The following is a 23665-nucleotide window of genomic DNA, read 5'->3' on the forward strand; positions in this document are numbered from 1 at the left end:
CCCGTCCCGCGCATGCGCAAGTCCCCTTACTCCCTTGGCACCTCCTCCTATCCCCAGCTCGCGCACGCGCCCGTTCCGCTACGCCCGTGGCCCCGCCCCCGACTCCCAGATCGCGCATGCGCGTTGCACGGCGCCCGTGGGCCCCGTCCCCTGCCCGCGCATGCGCCTGTCCCGCCCCTTCCTCGGCCCAGCCCCCTTCTCCGTCGGCCCACACCCCCTGCTCCCCGCCCCGCGCATGCGCCCTTCCCCCCTTGTGCCCTTGGCCCCGCCCCTTATCCCCATCCGCGCATGCGCCCTCTCCGCCACGCCCCTCTCCCCGTCGGCCACGCCCCCTCCACCCGACCCCCGCGCATGCGCCCGCCTCCTACCCCTCCCCCAGCCCGCGCATGCGCCCGCCCCGCCCCGCCCTCGGACCCTCTCCCCGTCGGCCACGCCCCCTCCTCCCGGCCCCGCGCATGCGCCCCGCCCCCGTCCCTCGCGGCGGCGGTGGCCGTCGAGGCCGTCCGCCATGGGGTGCGCGGCGCGCCCGACGGTGCGGCTGCTGCGGCTGGGCCGGGTGCCGTACGCGGAGGTGCTGGCGCTGCAGGACCGCTGGCTGCGGGAGCTGCAGGCCGGGGCCGGGGCCGGGGCCGGGGCCCAGGCGCCGGGGCCGTCGGGGGCGCTGCTGGTCGGGGAGCCGTCGGGCCCGGTGTACACGTCGGGGCTGCGCGGCGGGCTGAGCCCCGAGGAGCAGGCGCGGGTCCGCGCGCTGGGCGCCCAGGTGTGGGCGACGGGCCGCGGCGGGCTGGCCACCTTCCACGGCCCGGGCCAGCTGCTGGGCCACCCGCTGCTGCGCCTGCGCCGGCTGGGCCTCCCGCTGCGCCGCCACGTGGCCCACCTGGAGGCCTGCGCCCTCCGCCTGTGCCGCCGCCTCGGGCTCCCCGACGCCCGGACGGGGCCCCCGGAACGGCCCGGACTCTGGGTCCGGCGGAGGAAGATCTGCGCCCTCGGTGAGACACTAGAGTGCGCTGACTTATTCCCTTTATTTCCTTTTGTTCATTTGCTTTGTCGTCTGTGGCCCCCTTCTAGACTGGGAGCCCGCTGTTGCGTGGGAACCGTCTATGTTGCCGATTTCCCAATCTCTTAGTACGGTGCCCTACACACAGCAAGCTCTCAATAAATACGATTGATTGCTTGATTGATTGTCTGTGGCCCCCTTCTAAACTGGGAGCCCGCTGTTGGGTGGGGACGGTCTCTCTATGTTGCTGACTTCCCAAGCGCTTAGTACAGTGCCCTGCACACAGTGAGCGCTCAGTAAATACGATGGAACGAATGAATCACGGCGCGCGGCCTCGGGAACGGTGCAGGTGGAGGGGGGAACTGGACTGTGAGCCCACTGTCGGGTAGGGACCGTCTCTTGTACTTCCCAAGCGCTTAGTCCAGTGCTCTGCACACAACAAGCGCTCAATAAATACGATTGACCAGGAGGGCGCTCGCCAGGCCTGCCGGGAGTTGTAGTCCAATTAGCCTGGCGGCTCCGCTGTCGGTACTGATTGGGCGGGCGCTCGCAAGGCCAGCCGGGAGTTGTAGTCCACTTAGCCTGGCGGCCACGGGAGCGATGCTAATTGTGGGGGGCGGGGGGGCGCTCGCAAGGCCTGCTGGGAGTTGTCCACTTAGCCTGGCGGCCCCGGGGACAGTGCTGATTGGGAGGCCTTCCCAGACTGAGCCCCTTCCTTCTTCTCCCCCTCGTCCCCCTCTCCATCCCTCCCATCTTACCTCCTTCCCTTCCCCACTGCACCTGTATATATGCTTGTACAGATTTATTACTCTATTTTACTTGTACATATCTATTCTATTTATTTTATTTTGTTAGTATGTTTGGTTTTGTTCTCTGTCTCCCCCTTTTAGACTGTGAGCCCGCTGTTGGGTAGGGACTGTCTCTATATGTTGCCAACTTGTACTTCCCAAGCGCTTAGTACAGTGCTCTGCACACAGTAATTGCTCAATAAATATGATGATGATGATGAAGGCCAGCCGGGAGTTGTAGTCCAATTAGCCTGGCGGCCCCGCTGTCAGTGTTGATTGGGAGGGCGCTCGCAAGGCCTGCCGGGAGTTGCAGTCCAATTAGCCCGTTGGCCCCGCTGTCGGTGCTGATTGGGAGAGCGCTCGCAAGGCCAGCCGGGAGCTGTAGTCCACTTAGCCTGGCGGCCACGGGAGCGATGCTAATGGGGGGGGGGGGGCGCTCGCAAGGCCTGCCGGGAGTTGTAGTCCACTTAGCCTGGCGGACCCGGGGACGGTGCTGATTGGGGGTCGAGGGGGGCACTCGCAAGGCCTGCCGGGAGTTGTAGTCCATTTAGGCTCGCGGCCCCGGGGACGAGGCTGGTTGGGTGGGCGAGGAGGGCGCTCGCAGGGCCTGCCGGGAGTTGTAGTTCACCTAGCCTGGCGGCCCTGGGGACGATGCTGGTTGGGGGGCGAGGTGGGCGCTCGCAAGGCCTGCCGGGAGTTGTCGTTCTGCTCTCCATCCCCCCAGCCCCTCCTACCTCACCTTCCTGCTCTCATCAATCAATCAATCAATCAATCGTATTGAGCGCTTACTGTGTGCGGAGCACTGTACTAAGCGCTTGGGAAGTACAGATTGGCAACATATAGAGACAGTCCCTACCCAACAGTGGGCTCACAGTCTAAAAGGGGGTGACAGACAACAAAACCGAACATACTGACAAAATAAATAGAATAGATATGCACAAGTAAAATAAATAAATAGAGTAATAAATATGTGCAAACATATATGCATATATACAGGTTCTGTGGGGAAGGGAAGGAGGTAAGACGGTGGGGATGGAGAGGGGAAGGAGGGGGAGAGGAAGGAAGGGGCGCAGTCTGGGAAGGCCTCCTGGAGGAGGTGAGCTCTCAGTAGGGCCTTGAAGGGAGGAAGAGAGCGAGCTTGGCGGATGGGCAGAGGGAGGGCGTTCCAGGCCCGGGGGAGGACGTGGGCCGGGGGTCGACGGTGGGACAGGAGAGAACGAGGCCTAACGGTGAGGAGATTAGCGGCGGAGGAGCGGAGGGTGCCGGCTGGGCTGGAGAAGGACAGAAGGGAGGGGAGGTAGCAGGGTGAGGAGTTTCTGCCTGATGCGCAGGTTGATTGGTAGCCACTGGAGATTTTTGAGGAGGGGAGTAACTTGCCCAGAGCATTTCTGGACAAAGACGATCCGGGCAGCAGTGTGAAGTATGGACTGAAGTGGGGAGAGACATGAGGATGGGAGATCAGAGAGGAGGCTGATGCAGTAGTTCAGACGGGATAGGATGAGAGCTTGAACGAGCAGGGGAGCGGTTTGGATGGAGAGGAAAGGGCGGATCTTGGCAATGTTGCGGAGCTGAGACCGGCAGGTTTTGGTGACGGCTTGGATGTGAGGGGTGAACGAGAGAGCGCAGTCGAGGATGACACCGAGGTTGCGGGCTTGGGAGACGGGAAGGATGGTAGTGCCGTCAACAGAGATGGGAAAGTCAGGGAGAGGGCAGGGTTTGGGAGGGAAGACAAGGAGTTCAGTCCTGCTCTCTCCCGCCCCTTCCAGTCCTCGTCGGTTCGGTCCGGGCCTGGTCCGTCCCATCGGGTTCTGGTCCGGCCCGGGCCTGGTCTGTCCCATCTGGTCCTCTCCGGTCCGGTCCTTGTCGGTACCGTGGGTCCGGTCCAGGCCTGGTAATAGTAATAGTAATGATGGCATTTGTTAGGCGCTTACTATGTGAAGCACTATTCTAAGCTCTGGTTTGGGGGGGATACAAGGTGATCCGGTTGTCCTACGTGGGGCTCACAGTTTTCATCTTCATTTTACAGATGAGGGAACTGAGACCCAGAGAACTGAAGTGACTTGCCCAAAGTCACACAGCTGACAGTTGGCGAGCCGGGATTTGAACCCATGACCTGTGACTCCAAAGCCCAGGTTCTTTCCACTGAGCCACACTGCTTTTCTGTGTACAGAGCACTGTACTAAGCGCTTGGGGAGTACAATCGATCGTATGTATTAAGGACAACCTCATTTGCACCTACTCAGCCCTCCCATGCTAGTTGGCTGTTCACTCCTCTCCCCAGGTATCTCTGCTCCCTGATTCCCTTAACAGGTCCACCCTACTCCAGCACATAATAGTTTGTATCTGCTGTCTGTGACATCATTATCTGCCAATTTTATTATTGCCATAGCATGTTAATCGTTTCACGACCCCCTGTGATGCCATCGCCTATTTATATCATTGCTACTGTTTTGTCACATCTGCATCTCAATTGTTAACCTCCCGCTGTACTATCACTTGCCCTGGTTACCTCACCATGAACTTTCAATTCCCTGGCTCCCAACTGCCATTCCCGTTCCTTCCCCTCTCCCACCCAGCTTTTTCCCTCCCTCTCCCCCACCAAGCCCACTCCCCCTCACCCCCTACCAAGGATCCCTCTGTCCCAGCGCCAGTCCTCCACTCCTCCCTCCCTGCCCCCTCCCTCCCCTTCTCCCCGCCCCACCCCATCCCAGTTCTCCTTTCCCATCGCCACCCCTCTTCCCATTCTCCCCTCCTAGGCCCCCACCACCTCATCCCAATCCAAACCCTCCCCACCCCTCGCACCCTTCCCCCTCCCTCCCCTCCCTCGACAGCTGCTGCCAAGTGTGGCCTCTGGAACCCCCGCTCCGTTTTAAGTAAGATCCCTTTCATCCTGGACCTATTCCTTTCCAGCTCTCTACTCCTCCTTGCCCTAACCGAAACATGGTTGTCCCTGGACGACAAGGTCTTTTCTGCTGCTCTCTCCAATGGAGGTCTCTTCTTCTCCCACTCCCCCAGACTCACCGGAAAAGGAGGAGATGTCGGTTTCCTTCTCGACCCCCAATGTTGCTTTCGCGCTATTCCTCCTCCCCCTTCCCTTTCCTTCGCTTCCTTTGAAGCCCACGTTATTCGCCTCTCCCACCCCCTCCAGATTCTTGTAGCCGTCATCAACCCCCCCCCCCCGCCCCACCTCCAACTTCTTTAATGATTTTGACCCCTTCCTCACCTTCCTTCTCTCCTTTTCCATGCCCACTCTGATCCTCGGAGACTTCAACATCCACATGGATATCCCTGATGACTCCTCTGCCGCCCGCCTTCTATCTCTCCTCGACGCTGCCAACCTCTTGCTCCACCCCACCTCACCAACTCTGAAATCCCTCTCTCTGATCATAATCTTCTCACCTGCCTCCTCACTCACACTCCTTTCCCCTGTAAATCCGTATTACTCCCTCACAGAGATCTCCGCTCTCTTGACCCCATCCATCTTTCTGAGCACCTCACACCCCACCTCGCCGCCCTCTCCTCTCTACCCAGTCTTGATGATCAGATTACTGCTCTCAACTCTACCCTTTCTACTCAGCTAGACTCACTCGCTCCCCTTTCCCTTCGCCGCTCTTGCACCACTAACCCACAGCCCTGGATCACTGCCACTGTCCCCCTCCTTTGCTCTTATGCTCGAGCTGCTGAACGCTGCTGGCGAAAGTCTAAACCCCATGCCAACCTCGTTCACTTCAAGTTTATCCTTTCCTGCCTTAACTCAGCCCTCTCCTCTGCCAGAAAGAACTATTTCTCCTCCCTTATTGACACCCATGCCCATCACCCCCGCCAGCTCTTCCGTACATTCAACTCCCTTCTCAGGCCCCCGGTTCCTCCCCCTCCTCCTTCCCTCACCCCCAACGGTCTGGCCTCCTACTTCATTAACAAAATTAAATCCATCAGGTCCGACCGCCCCAAAGGCACTCTCCCCTCTTCTCTGACCCCCCGACTCTCAACACTCTCTGCTACTCTCCCATCCTTCCTTCCTAGCAGTGTCCTCAGAGGAGCTCTCCTCCCTCCTATCAAGTGCTACTCCGGCCACCTGTGCTTCTGACCCCATTCCCTCTCATCTCATGAAATCTCTCGCTCCATCCCTTCTCCCCTCCTTAACTTCCATCTTCAACCGCTCACTCTCCACTGGTTCCTTCCCCTCTGCCTTCAAACATGCCCATGTCTCTCCCATCCTAAAAAAACCCTCTCTTGACCCCACCTCACCTTCTAGTTATCGCCCCATCTCCCTCCTACCATTCCTTTCCAAACTCCTTACACGAGTTGTCTACACGCGCTGCCTTGATTTCCTCAACACCAACTCCCTCCTCGACCCCCTCCAGTCTGGCTTCCGTCCCCTACATTCCACGGAAACTGCCCTCTCAAAGGTCACCAATGACCTCCTGCTTGCCAAATCCAACGGCTCATACTCTGTCCTAATCCTCCTCGACCTCTCAGCTGCCTTCGACACTGTGGACCACCCCCTTCTCCTCAACACGCTGTCTGACCTCGGCTTCACAGACTCCGTCCTCTTCTGGTTCACCTCTTATCTCTCCGGTCGTTCTTTCTCAGTCTCTTTTGCAGGCTTCTCCTCCTCCTCCCATCCTCTTACTGTGGGGGTTTCCCAAGGTTCAGTGCTTGGTCCCCTTCTGTTCTCGATCTACACTCTCTCCCTTGGTGACCTCATTCGCTCCCATGGCTTCCACTATCATCTCTACGCTGATGACACCCAGATCTCCATCTCTGCCCCTGCTCTCTCCCCCTCTCTCCAGGCTCGCATCTCCTCCTGCCTTCAGGACATCTCCATCTGGATGTCTGCCCGCCATCTCAAACCCAACATGTCCAAGACTGAACTCCTTGTCTTCCCTCCTAAACCCTGCCCTCTCCCTGACTTTCCCATCACCGTTGACGGCACTACCATCCTTCCTGTCTCACAAGCCCGCAACCTTGGTGTCATCCTCGACTCCGCTGTCTCGTTCACCCCTCACATCCAAGCCGTCACCAAAACCTGCCGGTCTCAGCTCCGCAACATTGCCAAGATCCGCCCTTTCCTCTCCATCCATACCGCTACCCTGCTCGTTCAAGCGCTCATCCTATCCCGTCTGGACTACTGCATCAGCCTCCTCTCTGATCTCCCATCCTCGTGTCTCTCCCCACTTCAATCCCTACTTCATGCTGCTGCCCGGATTGTCTTTGTCCAGAAACGCTCTGGGCCTGTTACTCCCCTCCTCAAAAACCTCCAATGGCTACCGATCAATCTGCGCATCAGGCAGAAACTCCTCCCCCTGGGCTTCCAGGCTGTCCATCCCCTCGTCCCATCCTACCTCTCCTCCCTTCTCTTCTTCTGCAACCCAGCCCGCACCCTCCGCTCCTCTGCCGCTAATCTCCTCACCATGTCTCGTTCTCGCCTGTCCCGCCGTTGACCCCCGGGCCTGGAATGCCCCCAATCCCTCTGCCCATCCACCAAGCTAGCTCGCTTCCTCCATTCAAGGCCCTGCTGAGAGCTCACCACCTCCAGGAGGCCTTCCCAGACTGAGCCCCCTCCTGCTCTCCCCCTCGTCCCCCCCCATCCTCCCGTCTTACCTCCGTCCTTTCCCCACAGCACCTGTATATATGTATATATGTTTGTACATATTTATTACTCTGTTTATTTTACTTGTACATATCTATTCTATTTATTTCATCTTGTTAATATGTTTGGTTTTGTTCTCTGTCTCCCCCTTCTAGACTGTGAGCCCACTGTTGGGTAGGGACTGTCTCTGTGTGTTGCCAACTTGTACTTCCCAAGCACTTGGTATAGTGCTCTGCACACAGTAAGCACTCAATAAATACGATTGAATGAATGAATGAATTCTATTTATTTTATTTTGTTAATATGTTTTGTTTTGTTGTCTGTCTCCCCCTTCTAGACTGTGAGCCCGCTGTTGGGTAGGGACTATCTCTATATGTTGCCAACTTGTACTTCCCAAGCGCTTAGTACAGTGCTATGCACACAGTAAGCACTCAATAAACACAATTGAATGAATGAATGAATTCTATTTATTTTATTAGGTTAATAGGTTTTGTTTTGTTGTGTGTCTCCCCCTTCTAGACTGCGAGCCCGCTGTTGGGTAGGGGCCGTCTGTATATGTTGCCAACTTGTACTTCCCAGGCGCTTAGTACAGTGCTCTGCACACAGTAAGCGCTCAATAAATACGATTGAATGAATGGTGGGGCTGAGAGGGCAAAGAGAGCAAGTTGTGGTGATGCAGAAGGGAGTGGGAAAAGAGGAAAGGGGGGCTTAGTCAGGGAAGGCCTCTTGGAGGAGGTGGGCCTTCAGTAAGGCTTTGAAGAAGGGGAGTGTAATTGTCTGTCAGATTTGAGGAGGGAGGGCGTCCCTAGGCCAGAGGCAGGATGTGGGGGAGATTTTGGCGGCGAGATAATAATAATAATAATAATAATGATGGTATTTGTTAAGCGCTTACTATGTGCAGAGCACTGTTCTAAGCGCTGGGGGGGCCTACAAGGTGATCAAGTTGTCCCACATGGGGCTCACAGTCTTAGTCCCCATTTTACAGATGAGGGAACTGAGGCTCAGAGAAGTTAAGTGACTTGCCCAAGGTCACACAGCAGACATGTGGTGGAGTCCAGGATTCGAACCCATGACCTCTGACTCCAAAGCCCGGGCTCTTTCCACTGAGCCACGCTGCTTCTCAAGGTAGAGGGAGGGAGGGAGAGGGAGAAGTTAATGTTAGAGTCAAGTGTGGGGGCTTGGAGTTGGAGAGTTCACCTGTATATATGTATGCACCTGTATATATGTATATATCTTTGTATGTATTTATTACCCTATTTATTTATTGATGGATTGATTTATTGATTTATTTTATTTATCTTTTATTATTTATTTGTTTTGTTTGTGCATATTTATTCTATTTATTTTATTTTGTTAATATGTTTTGTTTTGTTGTCTGTCTCCCCCTTCCAGACTGTGAGCCCGTCGTTGGGTAGGGACCGTCTCTATATGTTGCCACCTTGGACTTCCCAAGCGCTTAGTCCAGTGCTCTGCACACAGTAAGTGCTCAATAAATACGATTGAGTGAGTGAATAGACGAGATGGAGGGAGAAGTTAATGTTAGAGTCAAGTGTGTGGGCTGGGTTGGAGTAGGAGAGTTCACCTGTATAGATGTATATATGTATGCACCTCTATATATGTATATATGTTTGTACGTATTTATTACCCTATTTATTTATTTTATTTTTTATTTTGTTTGTACGTATTTATTCTACCTATTTTATTTTGTTAATATGTTTTGTCTTGTTCTCTGTCTCCCCCTCCTAGACTGTGAGCCCGCCGCTGGGTAGGGACCGTCTCTCTATGTTGCCAACTTGTACTTCCCACTTACTGTGTGCAGAGCACTGTACTAAGCGCTTGGGAAGTGCAAGTTGGCAACACATAGAGACGGTCCCTACCCAACAGTGGGCTCACAGGCTAGAAGGGGGAGACAGACAACAAAACAAAACATTCATTCATTCATATTTATTGAGCACGTACTGTGTGCAGAGCACTGTACTAAGCGCTTGGGAAGTCCACGTTGGCAACATCTAGAGACGGTCCCTACCCAACAGTGGGCTCACAGTCTAGGAGGCCGTTCGGCATTTGGTTGAGATGTGGGAAGTCAATCACGGTGGTGATAGGGTCTTCATTATCCAGAATGAGACTGAACTCATTAAAATCACTGGGAATCAACCCGCGATTAGTGAGCTTAACGATCAATTCCATGGATTCATTGTAGACAGGGGCAGGATCTTCAATTTGATGCACCTGACATGGAGGATAGCCACTGATGAGCTCCATAACTACAGCCTGCCGGTTGTAGTCAGTTGGCTTTGGAACTGGGAATTTTCTCTCATACAGGGCCTTCATGTAGGCGAATTCCTTCATGGCAGACAGCCAGGATAAGTATGTTTGTACATATTTATTACTCTACGTATTTATTTTACTTGTACATATCTATTCTATTTATTTTATCTTGTTAGTATGTTTGGTTTTGTTCTCTGTCTCCCCCTTTTAGCCTGTGAGCCCGCTGTTGGGTAGGGACCGTCTCTAGACGTTGCCAACTCGTACTTCCCAAGCGCTTAGTCCAGTGCTCTGCACACAGTAAGCGCTCCATAAAGACGATTGATTGATCTGACGCCTGTGCTTGTGGCCGTCGCGCTTGTTTTTGAGATTACGGAACGACGTCCTTCCTAGCCTGTGAGGTTTTAATGCAAACTGTTTCTCCTGTGCATTGGCGACAATGTAAATATCTGATTCTCTGCCTACGCCCACCTGATTTCCAACCACTTGTCGAGAAGTTAACCACTTGTCGAGAAGAAAGTGTTCGCAATGCCAGGTAATCATAACCCCCGTCTGTCAGCCAGTAGCCCTGGACGGTTTTGGTACGCTCATAAGCTATGTCGGCAACAGAGACGGTCCCTACCCTCCTTCCTCTCCCCCTCCTCCCCCTCCCCATCCCCCCCGCCTTACCTCCTTCGCCTCCCCACAGCACCTGTATATACATTTGTACGGATTTATTACTTTATTTATTTTACTTGTACATACTTATTCTATTTATTTTATTAATATGTTTTGTTGTCTGTCTCCCCCTACGAGACTGTGAGCCCACTGTTGGGTAGGGACCGTCTCTATATGTTGCCAACTTGGACTTCCCAAGCGCTCAGTCCAGTGATCTGCACACAGTAAGCGCTCAATAAATACGATTGAATGAATGAATGAATGAACAACAGGCTCACAGTCTGCTCCGGACGCGTGGGAAGATCTGATTGGAGTGTGTGCGTGGAGCAAGTTTAGTAGAGAAGCAGCGTGGCTCAGTGGAAAGAGCGCGGGCTTGGGCGTCAGGGGTCACGGGTTCTAATCCCGACTCCGCCACTTGTCTGCTGTGTGACTTTGGGCAAGTCACTTCACTTCTCTGAGTTACCTCAACTGTAAAATGGTGATTAAGACTGAGCCCCACGTGGGACAACCTGATCACCTTGTATTCTCCCCCAGCGCTTAGAACGGTGCTTCGCACATAGTAAGCGCTTAACAAACACCATTATTATTATTATTATTATTATTATTATTATTATTATTTGGTGATTATGGTTAATAAGCTGTGCCAAGCGCCGTAGCACTGTACCCCGAGCACAGGGGTAGATACAAGATAATCAAATTGGACCCACGGTCCCTGTCTCACACGGGACTTGCAGAGTAAGTAGGACTCACCTCCTTCAAGAGGCCTTCCCAGACTGAGCCCCCTTTTTCCTCTCCTTCCCATCCCCTTTCATTCATTCATTCAATCAATCGTATTTATTGAGTGCTTACTGTGCGCAGAGCACTGTACTAAGCGCTTGGGAAGTACAACATAGAGAGACGGTCCCTACCCAACAGTGGGCTCCCTCTGCCCTACCTCCTTCCCCTCCCCGCAGCACCTGTATATATGTTTGTAATCAATCAATCAATCAATCGTATTTATTGAGCGCTTACTGTGTGCAGAGCACTGTACTAAGCGCTTGGGAAGTCCAAGTTGGCAACATCTAGAGATGGTCCCTACCCAACAGTGGGCTCACAGTCTAGAAGAGGGAGACAGAGAACAAAACCACACAGAATGATTACTCTATTTTACTTGTACATATTTACTATTCTATAAATTTTGTTAACGATGTGCATTTAGCTTTAATTCTATTTGTTCTGGTGACACCTGTCCGCATGTTTTGTTGTCCGTCTCCCCCTTCTAGACTGTGAGGGTAGGGACCGTCTCTATATGTTGCCAACTTGGACTTCCCAAGCGCTTAGTACAGTGCTCTGCACACAGTAAGCTCTCAGTAAATACGATTGAGTGAATGAATGAGTAGGATTTAATCCCCATTTTGCAGATGAGACAGCTGAGGCCCAGAGACTTTAAGTGACGCCCCCCCCCCCAGGTCACACAGCTGACACGTGGCAGAGCTGGGATTAGAATAATAATAATAATAATAATAATGATGATGACATTTATTAAGCGCTTACTATGTGCAAAGCACTGTTCTATATATATACATGTATATATTTTTGTACATATGTATTACTCTATTTTTTTTGTACATATCTATTCTATTTATTTTATTTTGTTAGTATGTTTGGTTTTGTTCTCTGTCTCCCCCTTTTAGACTGTGAGCCCACTGTTGGGTAGGGGCTGTCTCTGTATGTTGCCAATTTGTACTTCCCAAGCGCTTAGTACAGTGCTCTGCACATAGTAAGCGCTCAATAAATACGATTGATGATGATGATGTTCTAAGCGCTGGGGAGGTTACAAGGTGATAAGGTTGTCCCACGGGGGGGCTCACAGTCTTCACCCCGATTTTACAGATGAGGGAACTGAAGCCCAGAGAAGTGAAGTGACTTGCCCAGAGTCACCCAGCTGACAATTGGCGGAGCCGGAATTTGAACCCATGACTTCTGACTCCAAAGCCCGGGCTCTTTCCACTGAGCCACGCTGCTCCGGGTTGTCTGGCTCTCGGGGCCCTGCCCTTTCCATTAGGCCACCAAGCTTCTCTCCACTTTAATTTGGGTAGCTGCAGCTTTCGACTATTGCTAGAGGTGGAGGAACAGAGGACATAATAATAATAATAATAATTAATAATAATAATAATAATAATGATAAAATAATAAATAAATAAATAAATAAAATGATAATAATTTTAGACTGTGAGCCCACTGTTGGGTAGGGACTGTCTCTATATGTTGCCAATTTGTACTTCCCAAGCGCTTAGTACAGTGCTGTGCACATAGTAAGCGCTCAATAAATACGATTGATGATAATAATAGTAATAATAGCAACAATAATAATAATAATATTTGTTAAACGCTATGTGCCAAGCACTGTTCTCAGCACTGGCGTAGATAGAAGGTGATGAGGTTGTCCCACGTGGAGCTCACAGCCTCCATCCCCATTTTACAGGTGAGATGACTGAGGCCCAGAGAACTGAAGTGACTCGCCCAAGGTCACACAGCAGACAGGTGGCGGAGGCGGGATTCGAACCCGTGACCTCTGACTCCCAAGCCCGGGCTCTTTCCGCCGAGCCACGCGGCTTCTCTTGATTCATTCGTTCGGTCGTATTTATTGAGCGCTGACTGTGTGCAGGGCACTGTACTAAGCGCTTGGGAAGTCCAAGTTGGCATGCCGTCGTCATCCATGGCGTGTATCGAGCGCTTATTTTGTGCAGAGCACTGTGACTGTCTCTATATGTTGCCAACTTGTACTTCCCAGGCGCTTAGTGCAGTGCTCCGCACACAGTAAGCGCTCAATAAATACGATTGATTGATTGATTGATTGTTGGGTAGGGACCGTCTCTATGTGTTGCCAATTTGTACTTGCCAAGCGCTTAGTACAGTGCTCTGCACACAGCAAGCGCTCAATAAATACGATTCATTAATTGATTGATCTTACTGAAATCAACCGGCCTCCTTCCTCTCCCCCTCTCCATCCCCCCGCCTTACCTCCTTCCCCTCCCCACAGCACCTGTATATATGTATATATGTTCGCATGTATTTATTACTCTATTTATTTTATTTGTACATATTTATTCTATTTATTTTATTTTGTTAATATGTTTGGTTTTGTTGTCTGTCTCCCCCTTTTAGACTGTGAGCCCACTGTTGGGTAGGGACTGTCTCTATATGTTGCCAACTTGTACTTCCCAAGCGCTTAGTACAGTGCTCTGCACATAGTAAGCGCTCAATAAATACGATTGATGATGATGATGATGATATTTATTTATTTTACTTGTACATATTTATTCTATTTATTTTATTTTGTTAATGTTTTGTTTTGTTCTCTGTCTCCCCCTTCTAGACTGTGAGCCCGCTGTCGGGTAGGGACCGTCTCTATGTGTTGCCAACTTGTACTTCCCAAGCGCTTAGTACAGTGCTCTGCACATAGTAAGCGCTCAATAAATACGATTGATGATGATGATGATATTTATTTATTTTACTTGTACATATTTATTCTATTTATTTTATTTTGTTAATATGTTTTGTTGCCTGTCTCCCCCTTCTAGACTGTGAGCCCGCTGTTGGGTCTCTCTATGTTGCCAACTTGTCCTTCCCAAGCGCTTAGTACAGTGCTCTGCACACAGTAAGCGCTCAATAAATACGATTGATTGATTGATTGATTGTTCGAAGCACTTGGGAGAGTGCAGTACAGCAGAGTTGGTCGACACGTTCCCTGCCCACACCGAACTTACGGTCTAGGGCGGAAGGGGACACAGAGAAGCAGCTTGGGCCAGTGGACAGACCACAGGCCTGGGTGGCCAGGGGACCTGGGTTCTAATTCCGGCTCTTCCACATCTGCTGTGTGACCTTGGGCAAGTAATAAGAATGAGAAGAATAATAATGATGGCATTTGTTGAGCGCTTCCTATGTGTCAAGCACTGTTCTAAGCTCTGGGGAGGTTACAAGGTGATCAGGTTGTCCCATGGGGGGGGCTCACAGTCGTCATCCCCATTTTCCAGATGAGGTCACTGAGGCCCAGAGAATAATAATAATAGTAACAATAATAATAATAATAATAATGGCATTTATTAAGCGCTTACTATGTGCAAAGCACTGTTCTAAGTGCTGGGAAGGTTACAAGGTGATTGGGTTGTCCCATGGGGGGCTCACAGTCTTAATCCCTGTTTTACAGATGAGGTCACTGAAGCCCAGATAATAATAATAATAATAATAATGGCATTTATTAAGCGCTTACTATGTGCAAAGCACTGTTCTAAACACTGGGCAGGATACAAGGTAATCATGTTGTCCCACGTGGGGCTCACAGCCTTAATCCCCGTTTTACAGATGAGGTCACTGAAGCCCAGATAATAATAATAATAATAATAATAATAATAATAATAATAATGGCATTTGTTAAGCACTTACTATGTGCAAAGCACTGTTCTAAGCGCTGGAGAGGATACAAGTTGATCAGGTTGTCCCACGTGGGGCTCACAGTCTTAATCCCTGTTTTACAGATGAGGTCACTGAGGCCCAGAGAATAATAATAATAATGATGATGGTATTTGCTAAGTGCTTCCTATGTGCCAAGCACTGTTCTAAGCACTGGGGAGGATACAAGGTGATCAGGTTGTCCCACGTGAGGCTCACAGTCTTAATCCCCATTTTACAGATGAGGTCACTGAGGTCCAGAGAATAATAATAATAATGGCATTTACTAAGCGCTTACTATGTGCAAAGCACTGTTCTAAGCACTGGGGAGGATACAGGGTGATCATGTTGTCCCACGGGGGGCTCACAGTCTTAATCCCCATTTTACAGATGAGGGAACTGAGGCGCAGAGAAGTGAAGTGACTTGCCCCATCCCCCCCCCCCCAACCTTACCTCCTTCCCCTCCCCACAGCACCTGTATATATGTACATATGTTTGTGCGGATTTATTACTCTATTTTATTTGTACGTATTCTATTTATTTTATTTTGTTAATATGTTTTGTTTTGTTGTCTGTCTCCCGCTTCTAGACTGTGAGCCCACTGTTGGGTAGGGACCGTCTCTATATGTTGCCGACTTGTACTTCCCAAGCGCTTAGTCCAGTGCTCTGCACACAGTGAGCGCTCAATAAATACGATTGAATGAATGAATGACTCCAAAGCCCGGGCTCTTTCCACCGAGCCACGTTGCTCCTCTGCGATTAGGAGGCGGGCATATTTATAATGCTATTTATTTGATTAATGATGCGTAGACATCTCTAATTCAGTTTATTTATATTGATGCTATGGATGCCTGTTTACTTGTTTTGATGTCCGTTTCCCCCCTCTGGAGAAGCAGCGTGGCTCAGTGGAAAAAGCCCGGGCTTTGGAGTCAGAGGTCATGGGTTCAAATCCCGGCTCCGCCAACTGTCAGCTGTGTGACATTGGGCAAGTCACTTAATTTCTCTGGGCCTCAGTTCCCTCATCTGTAAAATGGGGATTAAAACCGTGAGCCCCCCGTGGGACAACCTGATCACCTTGTTACCTCCCCCAGCGCTTAGAACAGTGCTTTGCACATAGTAAGCGCTTAACAAATACCATCTTTATTATTATTATTTGTCGCTGAACTGTACTTTCCAAACGCTTAGTACAGCGCTCTGCACACAGTAAGCGCTCAGTAAATATGATTGTGAATGAATGAGTTTAGCTTGTACCTACCCAACTGCTTAGCGCAGTGCCTGGCATAGAGTAAGCGCTTAAGAAATATCTTTTTTTTTTTTTTAAAAAAAGGAGTAGATCACCACCTTAGAGAAGCATTGTGGCTCAGTGGAAAGAGCCCGGGCTTGGGAGTCAGAGGTCGTGGGTTCTAATCCCGACTCAGCCGCTTGTCAGCTGTGTGACTTTGGGCAAGTCACTTCACTTCTCTGGGCCTCAGTTCCCCCATCTGTAAAATGGGGATTAAAACCGTGAGCCCCCCGTGGGACAACCTGATCACCTTGTTACCTCTCCCAGCGCTTAGAACAGTGCTTTGCACATAGTAAGCGCTTAACAAATACCATCTTTATTATTATTATCTGTCGCTGAACTGTACTTTCCAAACGCTTAGTACAGTGCTGTGCACACAGTAAGCGCTCAGTAAATATGATTGAATGAATGAGTTTAGCTTGTACCTACCCAACTGCTTAGCGCAGTGCCTGGCGTAGAGTAAGCGCTTAAGAAATACTTTTTTTTTTTTAAAAAAAAAAGAGTAGATCACCACCTTAGAGAAGCATGGTGGCTCAGTGGAAAGAGCCCGGGCTTGGGAGTCAGAAGTCATGGGTTCTAATTCCGACTCAGCCGCTTGTCAGCTGTGTGACTTTGGGCAAGTCACTTCACTTCTCTGGGCCTCAGTTCCCTCATCTGTAAAATGGGGATTAAAACCATGAGCCCCCCGTGGGACAACCTGATCACCTTGTTACCTCCCCCAGCGCTTAGAACAGTGCTTTGCACATAGTAAGCACTTAACAAATACCATCTTTATTATTATTTGTCACTGAACTGTACTTTCCAAACGCTTAGTACAGCACTGTGCACACAGTAAGCGCTCAGTAAATATGATTGAATGAATGAGTTTAGCTTGTACCTACCCAACTGCTTAGCGCAGTGCCTGGCGTAGAGTAAGTGCTTAAGAAATACTTTTTTTTTTAAAAAAAAAAAAGAGTAGATCACCACCTTAGAGAAGCATGGTGGCTCAGTGGAAAGAGCCCAGGCTTGGGAGTCAGAGGTCGTGGGTTCTAATTCCGACTCAGCCGCTTGTCAGCTGTGTGACTTTGGGCAAGTCACTTCACTTCTCTGGGCCTCAGTTCCCTCATCTGTAAAATGGGGATTAAAACCATGAGCCCCCCGTGGGACAACCTGATCACCTTGTTACCTCCCCCAGCGCTTAGAACAGTGCTTTGTACATAGTAGGCGCTTAACAAATACTGAAGCAGCGTGGCTCAGTGGAAAGAGCCCGGGCTTTGGAGTCAGAGGTCATGGGTTCGAATCCCGGCTCCGCCACATGTCTGCTGTGTGACCTTGGGCAAGTCACTTCACTCCTCTGAGCCTCAGTTACCTCATCTGTAAAAGGAGGATTGAGACTGTGAGCCCCCCGTGGGACAACCTGATCACCTTGTATCCCCCCAGTGCTTAGAACAGTGCTTTGCACATAGCAAGTGCTTAACAAATGCCATCTTCATTCATTAACAAATGCCATCTTTATTATTATTAGGATTATTATTATTATCACTGAACTGTACTTTCCAAATGCTTAGTACAGCGCTTTGCACACAGTAAGCACTCAGTAAATATGAATGAATGAGTTTAGCTTGTACCTACCCAACTGCTTAGCACAGTGCCTAGCATAGAGTAAGCGCTTAATACCTTTTTTTTTTTAAAAAAAAAAAAAGAGTAGATCACCGCCTTAGAGAAGCATTGTGTCTCAGTGGAAAGAGCCCGGGCTTGGGAGTCAGAGGTCGTGGGTTCCAATCCCGACTCAGCCGCTTGTCAGCTGTGTGACTTTGGGCGAGTCACTTCACTTCTTTTATTCATTCATTCATTCAGTCGTATTGCGCGCTTACTGTGTGCAGAGCACTGTACTAAGCGCTTGGGAAGCACAGGTTGGCAACAGATAGAGACGGTCCCTACCCAGTGAGCCCACTGTTGGGTAGGGACCGTCTCTATATATGTTGCCAACTTGGACTTCCCAAGCGCTTAGTACAGTGTTCTGCACACAGTAAGCGCTCAATAAATACAGTTGATTGATTCTCTGGGCCTCAGCTGCCTCATCTGTAGAATGGGGATGAAGACTGTGAGCCCCCCGTGGGACAACCTGATCACCTTGTACCCCCCGCCCCGGTGCTTAGAACGGTGCTTCGCACATAGTAAGCGCTTAACAAATACCATCATCATCATCGCCAAAGAGTGACCGGCTTCTCGTGTGGTTTCAGGAGTCCGGTGCGGAAGACACGTCACGTCTCACGGGCTGGCTCTGAACTGCTGCACGGACCTCACCTGGTTTCAGCACATCGTGCCCTGTGGACTGGAGGGTTTTGGCGTCACCTCCCTCAGCGAAGAACTCCAGAGACACGTCACGGTGGAGGAGGTCATGGAGCCCTTCCTGGAGGCCTTTGAAGAGACGTACAATTGCATTTTAACCTCCGAGGAAAACGCCGGCTGAAAGAGGCGTGCGGGACGGATTACGATACTGGAAATCCGGGCAGCGTTAGAAAGCTTCCTCTCAACCCACCACGTCCAAGTTTACTGTCCAAAACTCACTTGGGTGCACTGGGATCGTTTCTCGGGCGATTCGGTATCGTCCCCGGCCGCGTCTAACCAGTATTTCCAAAATGGGTTCACAGATCCAGCTGCTCTCCTTGGAAAGCACGGCCCTCTTCACTCGCATAATTTGCCCCTCTTTTTGGCATAACTTTGGCCAGCCCAAAACGGGTGGGAGGCTATTACGAGGGGAATTAAGTCTAGCACCAAGGGGAGCGGGAGGAAAAAAAAAAAGGGAATAAAAAGAGGGGAGAAAGAAGAAAAAGAGGAGAGCACTTGAGACTGCTCATTTTCTAAGGGCCTCTCCCAAAGGCTCATTCAATCGTATTTATTGAGCACTCTAACGTTAACTTCTCCCTCCATCTCGTCTATTCACTCACTCAATCGTATTTATTGAGCACTTACTGTGTGCAGAGCACTGTACTAAGCGCTTGGGAAGTCCGAGTTGGCAACATATAGAGACGGTCCCAACCCAACAGCGGGCTCACAGTCTAGAAGGGGGAGACAGACAACAAAACAAAACATTAACAAAATTTCTGAAGGCCCTCCCCGAATTAACTCATCGTGAGCATTCATTCATTCATTCAATCGTATTTATTGAGCGCTTACTGTGTGCAGAGCACTGTACTAAGCGCTTGGGAAGTACAAGTCGGTAACATATAGAGACGGTTCCTACCCAACAGCGGGCTCACAGTCTAGAAGGGGGAGATGGACAACAAAACAAAACATATTGACAAAATAAAATGAATAAATATGTACAAGTAAAATAGAGTAATAAATATGTACAAACATATATACATATATACAGGTGCTGTGGGGAGGGGAAGGAGGTAAGGCGCGGGATAGGGAGAGGAAGTAGGGGGCTCAGTCTGGGAAGGCCTCCTGGAGGAGGTGAGCTCTCAATAGGGCTTTTGCATACTGAATGGTCTGTTGACCTCAAATATGGTCTTTATTTGTGTGGTATTGAGGCCAACGTGCGGGTGAGCGGACAAGAACTGCAGATGGGGCAATGAAGGCGCTGAGCTGGCAAGGTCCAGGAAGAGGAGGTGGGCGGACGATCACTACCATCATCATCATCAATCGTATTTATTGAGCACTTACTGTGTGCAGAGCACTGTGCTAAGTGCTTGGGAAGTACAAGTTGGCAACCTATAGAGACAGTCCCTACCCAACAGTGGGCTCACAGTCTAAAAGGGGGAGACAGAAAACAAAACCAAACATACTAACAAACTAAAATAAATAGAATAGATATGTACAAGTAAAATAAATAGAGTAACAAATATGTACAAACATATATACATATATACAGGTGCTGTGGGGAAGGGAAGGAGGTAAGACGGGGAGATTGGAGAGGGGGAAGAGGGGGAGAGGAAGGAAGGGGCTCAGTCTGGGAAGGCCTCCTGGAGGAGGTGAGCTCTCAGTAGGCCCTTGAAGGGAGGAAGAGAGCTAGCTTGGCGGATGGGCGGAGGGAGGGCATTCCAGGCCCGGGGGATGACGTGGGCCGGGGGTCGATGGCGGGACAGGCGAGAACGAGGCCTAACGGTGAGGAGATTAGCGGCGGAGGAGCGGAGGGTGCGGGCCGGGCTGGAGAAGGAGAGAAAGGAGGGGAGGTAGGAGGGGGCGAGGGGATGGACAGCCTGGAAGCCCAGGGTAAGGAGTTTCTGCCTGATGCGCAGATTGGTAGCCACTGGAGAGTTTTGAGGAGGGGAGTAACATGTCCAGAGCGTTTCTGGACAAAGACAATCCGGGCAGCAGCATGAAGGATGGATTGAAGTGGGGAGAGACACAAGGATGGGAGATCAGAGAGAAGGCTGATGCAGTAGTCCAGATGGGATAGGATGAGAGCTTGAACGAGCAGGGTAGCGGTTGGGATGGAGAGGAAAGGGCGGATCTTGGCAATGTTGCGGAGCTGAGACCGGCAGGTTTTGGTGACGGCTTGGGTGTGAGGGGTGAACGAGAGAGCGGAGTCGAGGATGACACCAAGGTTGCGGGCTTGTGAGACGGGAAGGATGGTAGTGCCGTCAACAGAGATGGGAGAGTCAGGGAGAGGGCAGGGTTTGGGAGGGAAGACAAGGAGTTCAGTCTTGGACATGTGTTCTGTCCGGCAACAAGTGATGCTAGCCTCACGAGGGAGGACAGAGCCAATTCACAAGTGCCACGACCCCCAGATGGAGCTTATAAGCAACTCCCACTGAGTGCTCAGGGCTCTCGCCTCCCCTAAGGAGCGGAGTCCGCTGCGTGCGTTACACCCAAAAGCACCTAAGTCCAGAGCAGTCCTGGAAGGGGATAATAAAAGCTTGCTTGGGAAGGCGATCATCTGAGCAATTCTTTACTCCCCCACGCGACTCCGGTGTTTTGGCCGGCATCAATTTTTGGGGCCCCGAGGATCGGTACCCATCTATCTTATTTGCACCGACGGGTTGGCTCAGGGAGCCAGGGAAGGCACCCTTGCAGGGGTGGCCAGCCAGTCCGGAAAGGACTGAGCGTAGTCGGTCGAGGAGACTGACGACGGGTGAGACGCCACCGGACACTGGATGCCTGACCTAGGACCGTGAGGACTAGGGACGTCGGGCTGATCCCAAGGGAGAGACCCGAGACGGCGATTGCTTGATTCGACTCCAGAAGAGGCGAAAGCGACGTAGTGTCGGTGCAGGTAAGGAAAGATGGGCCAGAGCGGCTCTTCTATCCCCTCCGATTCCCCCTTGGGGTGCTTGTTAGATCTAAAGAACAAGGATAAATTCGGCCTAGAATCCTTGAGAAGTGAACATCTTATCTTTCTGTGTACAGCCGAGTGGCCTCAGTACAAACTGGAGGACCAGGAGGTGTGGCCTGAACATGTCTCACTGAATTATAATACCATTTTGCAGCTTGACCTTTTCTGGAGGTGAGTAGGGAAGTGGTCTGAGGTGCCCTATGTCAATCAATCAATCAACCAATTGTATTTATTGAGCACTTACTGTGTGCAGAAGTACAAGTTGGCAACATATAGAGAAGGTCCCTACCCAACAGTGGGCTCACAGTCTAGTCCAGGCCTTTATGGCCCTCGGCCTAGCACCCAAAGGGAAAGGTTGCTGCATTTGCTCTGCTGGCCCTATGGGCCTGAAACCTAAACTTTCAAAGCCCCCTCGAAAGAAGAGGAGGAGGATTTCCTCAATCAAAAGCCTCAAGTCCCCCATCCCTTCTTTCCCTCTAACCGGTCCACTCCTGCCCCTACCCTTTATCCACCTTTATCCAAATCCACTCCATCACCCCCCATCGCCACCTTCTCATGCTTACAAGGACGGTGAACTGGTCCTGAGGCCTCCCCACGCCAGTTTGGCCCTGGAAACCCCTCACCCCACCTCCTTCCCCTCAATATATTTCGTTTTGTTGTCCGTCTCCCCCTTCTAGACTGTGAGCCCGCTGTTGGGTAGGGACCGTCTCTGTATGTTGCCAACTTGTACTTCCCAAGCGCTTAGTCCAGTGCTCTGCACACAGTAAGCGCTCAATAAATACGATTGAAGGAAGAAGGGAAGCGGCCGGCGAGGGCAATCGACCCTTTTTGTCCTGACGGAGCTAGCGCAGGCCAAGTCCTAACTGCGATCCTACACCCAAGACCCCACCAGGTTTCGGGACGAGTCCCAGCGTTTAACACTCCAATACGGTTTGCCTTGGGAAGACTTTAACCTTCTCCCATCCACCTGTTTGATTGTGGCGGATAACCGCACGATCTGGGACCTAGCGATTCAGGAAGGGGATAAACGGGCTAGAGAGGAGGGGAACATCCCTGCCTGCCCGAGGGAGAATCCGAATTGGGACTACCACGACGGGAGCAGGGGCAGAGAATGGCGAAATATTATGTTGGGACTCCTCCTCTCAGGAATGGAAAAAGGAATCAGGAAACAGGTCAGCTGTGAAAAGGTTAAAGAGATTACCCAGGGAGAGGAGGAGAACCCTGCTACTTTCCGAGCGGGATTAACCGATGGGCTCCGGCAATTTACGAATTTGGATCTAAACTCCCCAGAAGTGGTATTGAATGTGCATTTTATTACACAATCTGCTGAGGATATCAGGCGGAAATTAAAGAAGCCCCAGCTTGGGCCCCAAATGCCAATAAGCGAGCAGGGAATGCGTCTGCTAATTTTGTTGTGCCTTTCCCAGCTCTAATGCAGCGTTCTGCCCATAGTAAGCGTTCAATAAATACCAATGATTGAGAGAAAGTAATCCCCTCCTTCCCTCTCTTCCTACCCAAGCTTCAGCGTTCTACCCCCCATTCATTCATTCATTCGTATTTATTGAGCGCTTATTGTGTGCAGCATCATCATCATCATCATCAATCGTATTTATTGAGCGCTTACTATGTGCAGAGCACTGTACTAAGCGCTTGGGAAGTACAAATTGGCAACAGAGACAGTCCCTACCCGACAGTGGGCTCACAGTCTAAAAGGGGGAGACAGAGAACAAAACCAAACATACTAACAAAATAAAATAAATAGAATAGATATGTACAAATAAAATAGAGTAAAAAATATGTGCAAACATATATACAGGTGCTGTGGGGAAGGGAAGGAGGTAAGATGGGGGGGATGGAGGGGGGACGAGGGGGAGAGGAAGGAAGGGGCTCAGTCTGGGAAGGCCTCCTGGAGGAGGAGTACAGTGCGGAGCACTGTACTAAGCGCTCGGGAAGTACGAATCGGCAACAGATGAGACGGTCCCTACCCAACAACTGGCTCACAGTCTAGAAGGGGGGGACAGGCAGCAAAACAAAACAAGTAGACAGGTGTCAGTTCCATCGGAATAAATGGAATTATAGCTATGTACATATCATTAATAAAGTAAATAGAGTAATAAATATGGACAAATACAAGTGCCGTGGGGTGAGGAAGGGGGTGATGGGGAGGGGAGGAGGAAGAGAGGAAAAGGGGGGCTCAGTCTGGGAAGGCCTCCTGGAGGAGGTGAGCTCTCAGTAGGGCTTTGAAGGGAGGAAGAGAGCTAGCTTGGCGGATGGGCAGAGGGAGGGCATGCCAGCCCCGTATTCTTCTTTCTACCCTGGCATACCCACACATTTCAGTCAGTCGTATTTATCAAGTGTGTACAATTCATTCATTCATTCAAGCATATTT

The 23665-nt window shown here is 50.8% G+C and overlaps 2 protein-coding genes across 2 annotated transcripts in view; both read left to right on the top strand.

The window, feature by feature from the left end:
- The first annotated feature begins 503 nt into the window (after positions 1-503).
- LIPT2 (lipoyl(octanoyl) transferase 2) lies at positions 504-18936 on the top strand. Its single transcript, XM_038771302.1, has 2 exons — positions 504-989; positions 18236-18936. The coding sequence occupies exons 1-2, from the start codon at positions 509-511 to the stop codon at positions 18463-18465; spliced, it is 711 nt and encodes a 236-aa protein (XP_038627230.1). The 5' UTR covers positions 504-508; the 3' UTR covers positions 18466-18936.
- Positions 18937-20684: 1748 nt separating this feature from the next.
- KCNE3 (potassium voltage-gated channel subfamily E regulatory subunit 3) overlaps positions 20685-23665 on the top strand; it is a 45957-nt gene continuing 42976 nt past the window's right edge. Inside the window, exon 1 of the mRNA XM_038739953.1 lies at positions 20685-21216. The gene's annotated coding sequence lies outside the window, so the exon portion shown is untranslated. The remainder of the gene's footprint in view (positions 21217-23665) is intronic.

Source organism: Tachyglossus aculeatus, chromosome 2, assembly GCF_015852505.1.
Source record: "Tachyglossus aculeatus isolate mTacAcu1 chromosome 2, mTacAcu1.pri, whole genome shotgun sequence".
Classification (NCBI taxonomy): Eukaryota; Metazoa; Chordata; class Mammalia; order Monotremata; family Tachyglossidae; genus Tachyglossus; species Tachyglossus aculeatus.

Bases quoted from the DNA above. Each gene is read 5' to 3' on its own strand.
- LIPT2 (XM_038771302.1), top strand. From the start codon at position 509: ATGGGGTGCGCGGCGCGCCCGACGGTGCGGCTGCTGCGGCTGGGCCGG. The intron at 990-18,235 runs GTGAGACACTAG...GTGTGGTTTCAG, and splicing joins GAGGAAGATCTGCGCCCTCG to GAGTCCGGTGCGGAAGACAC.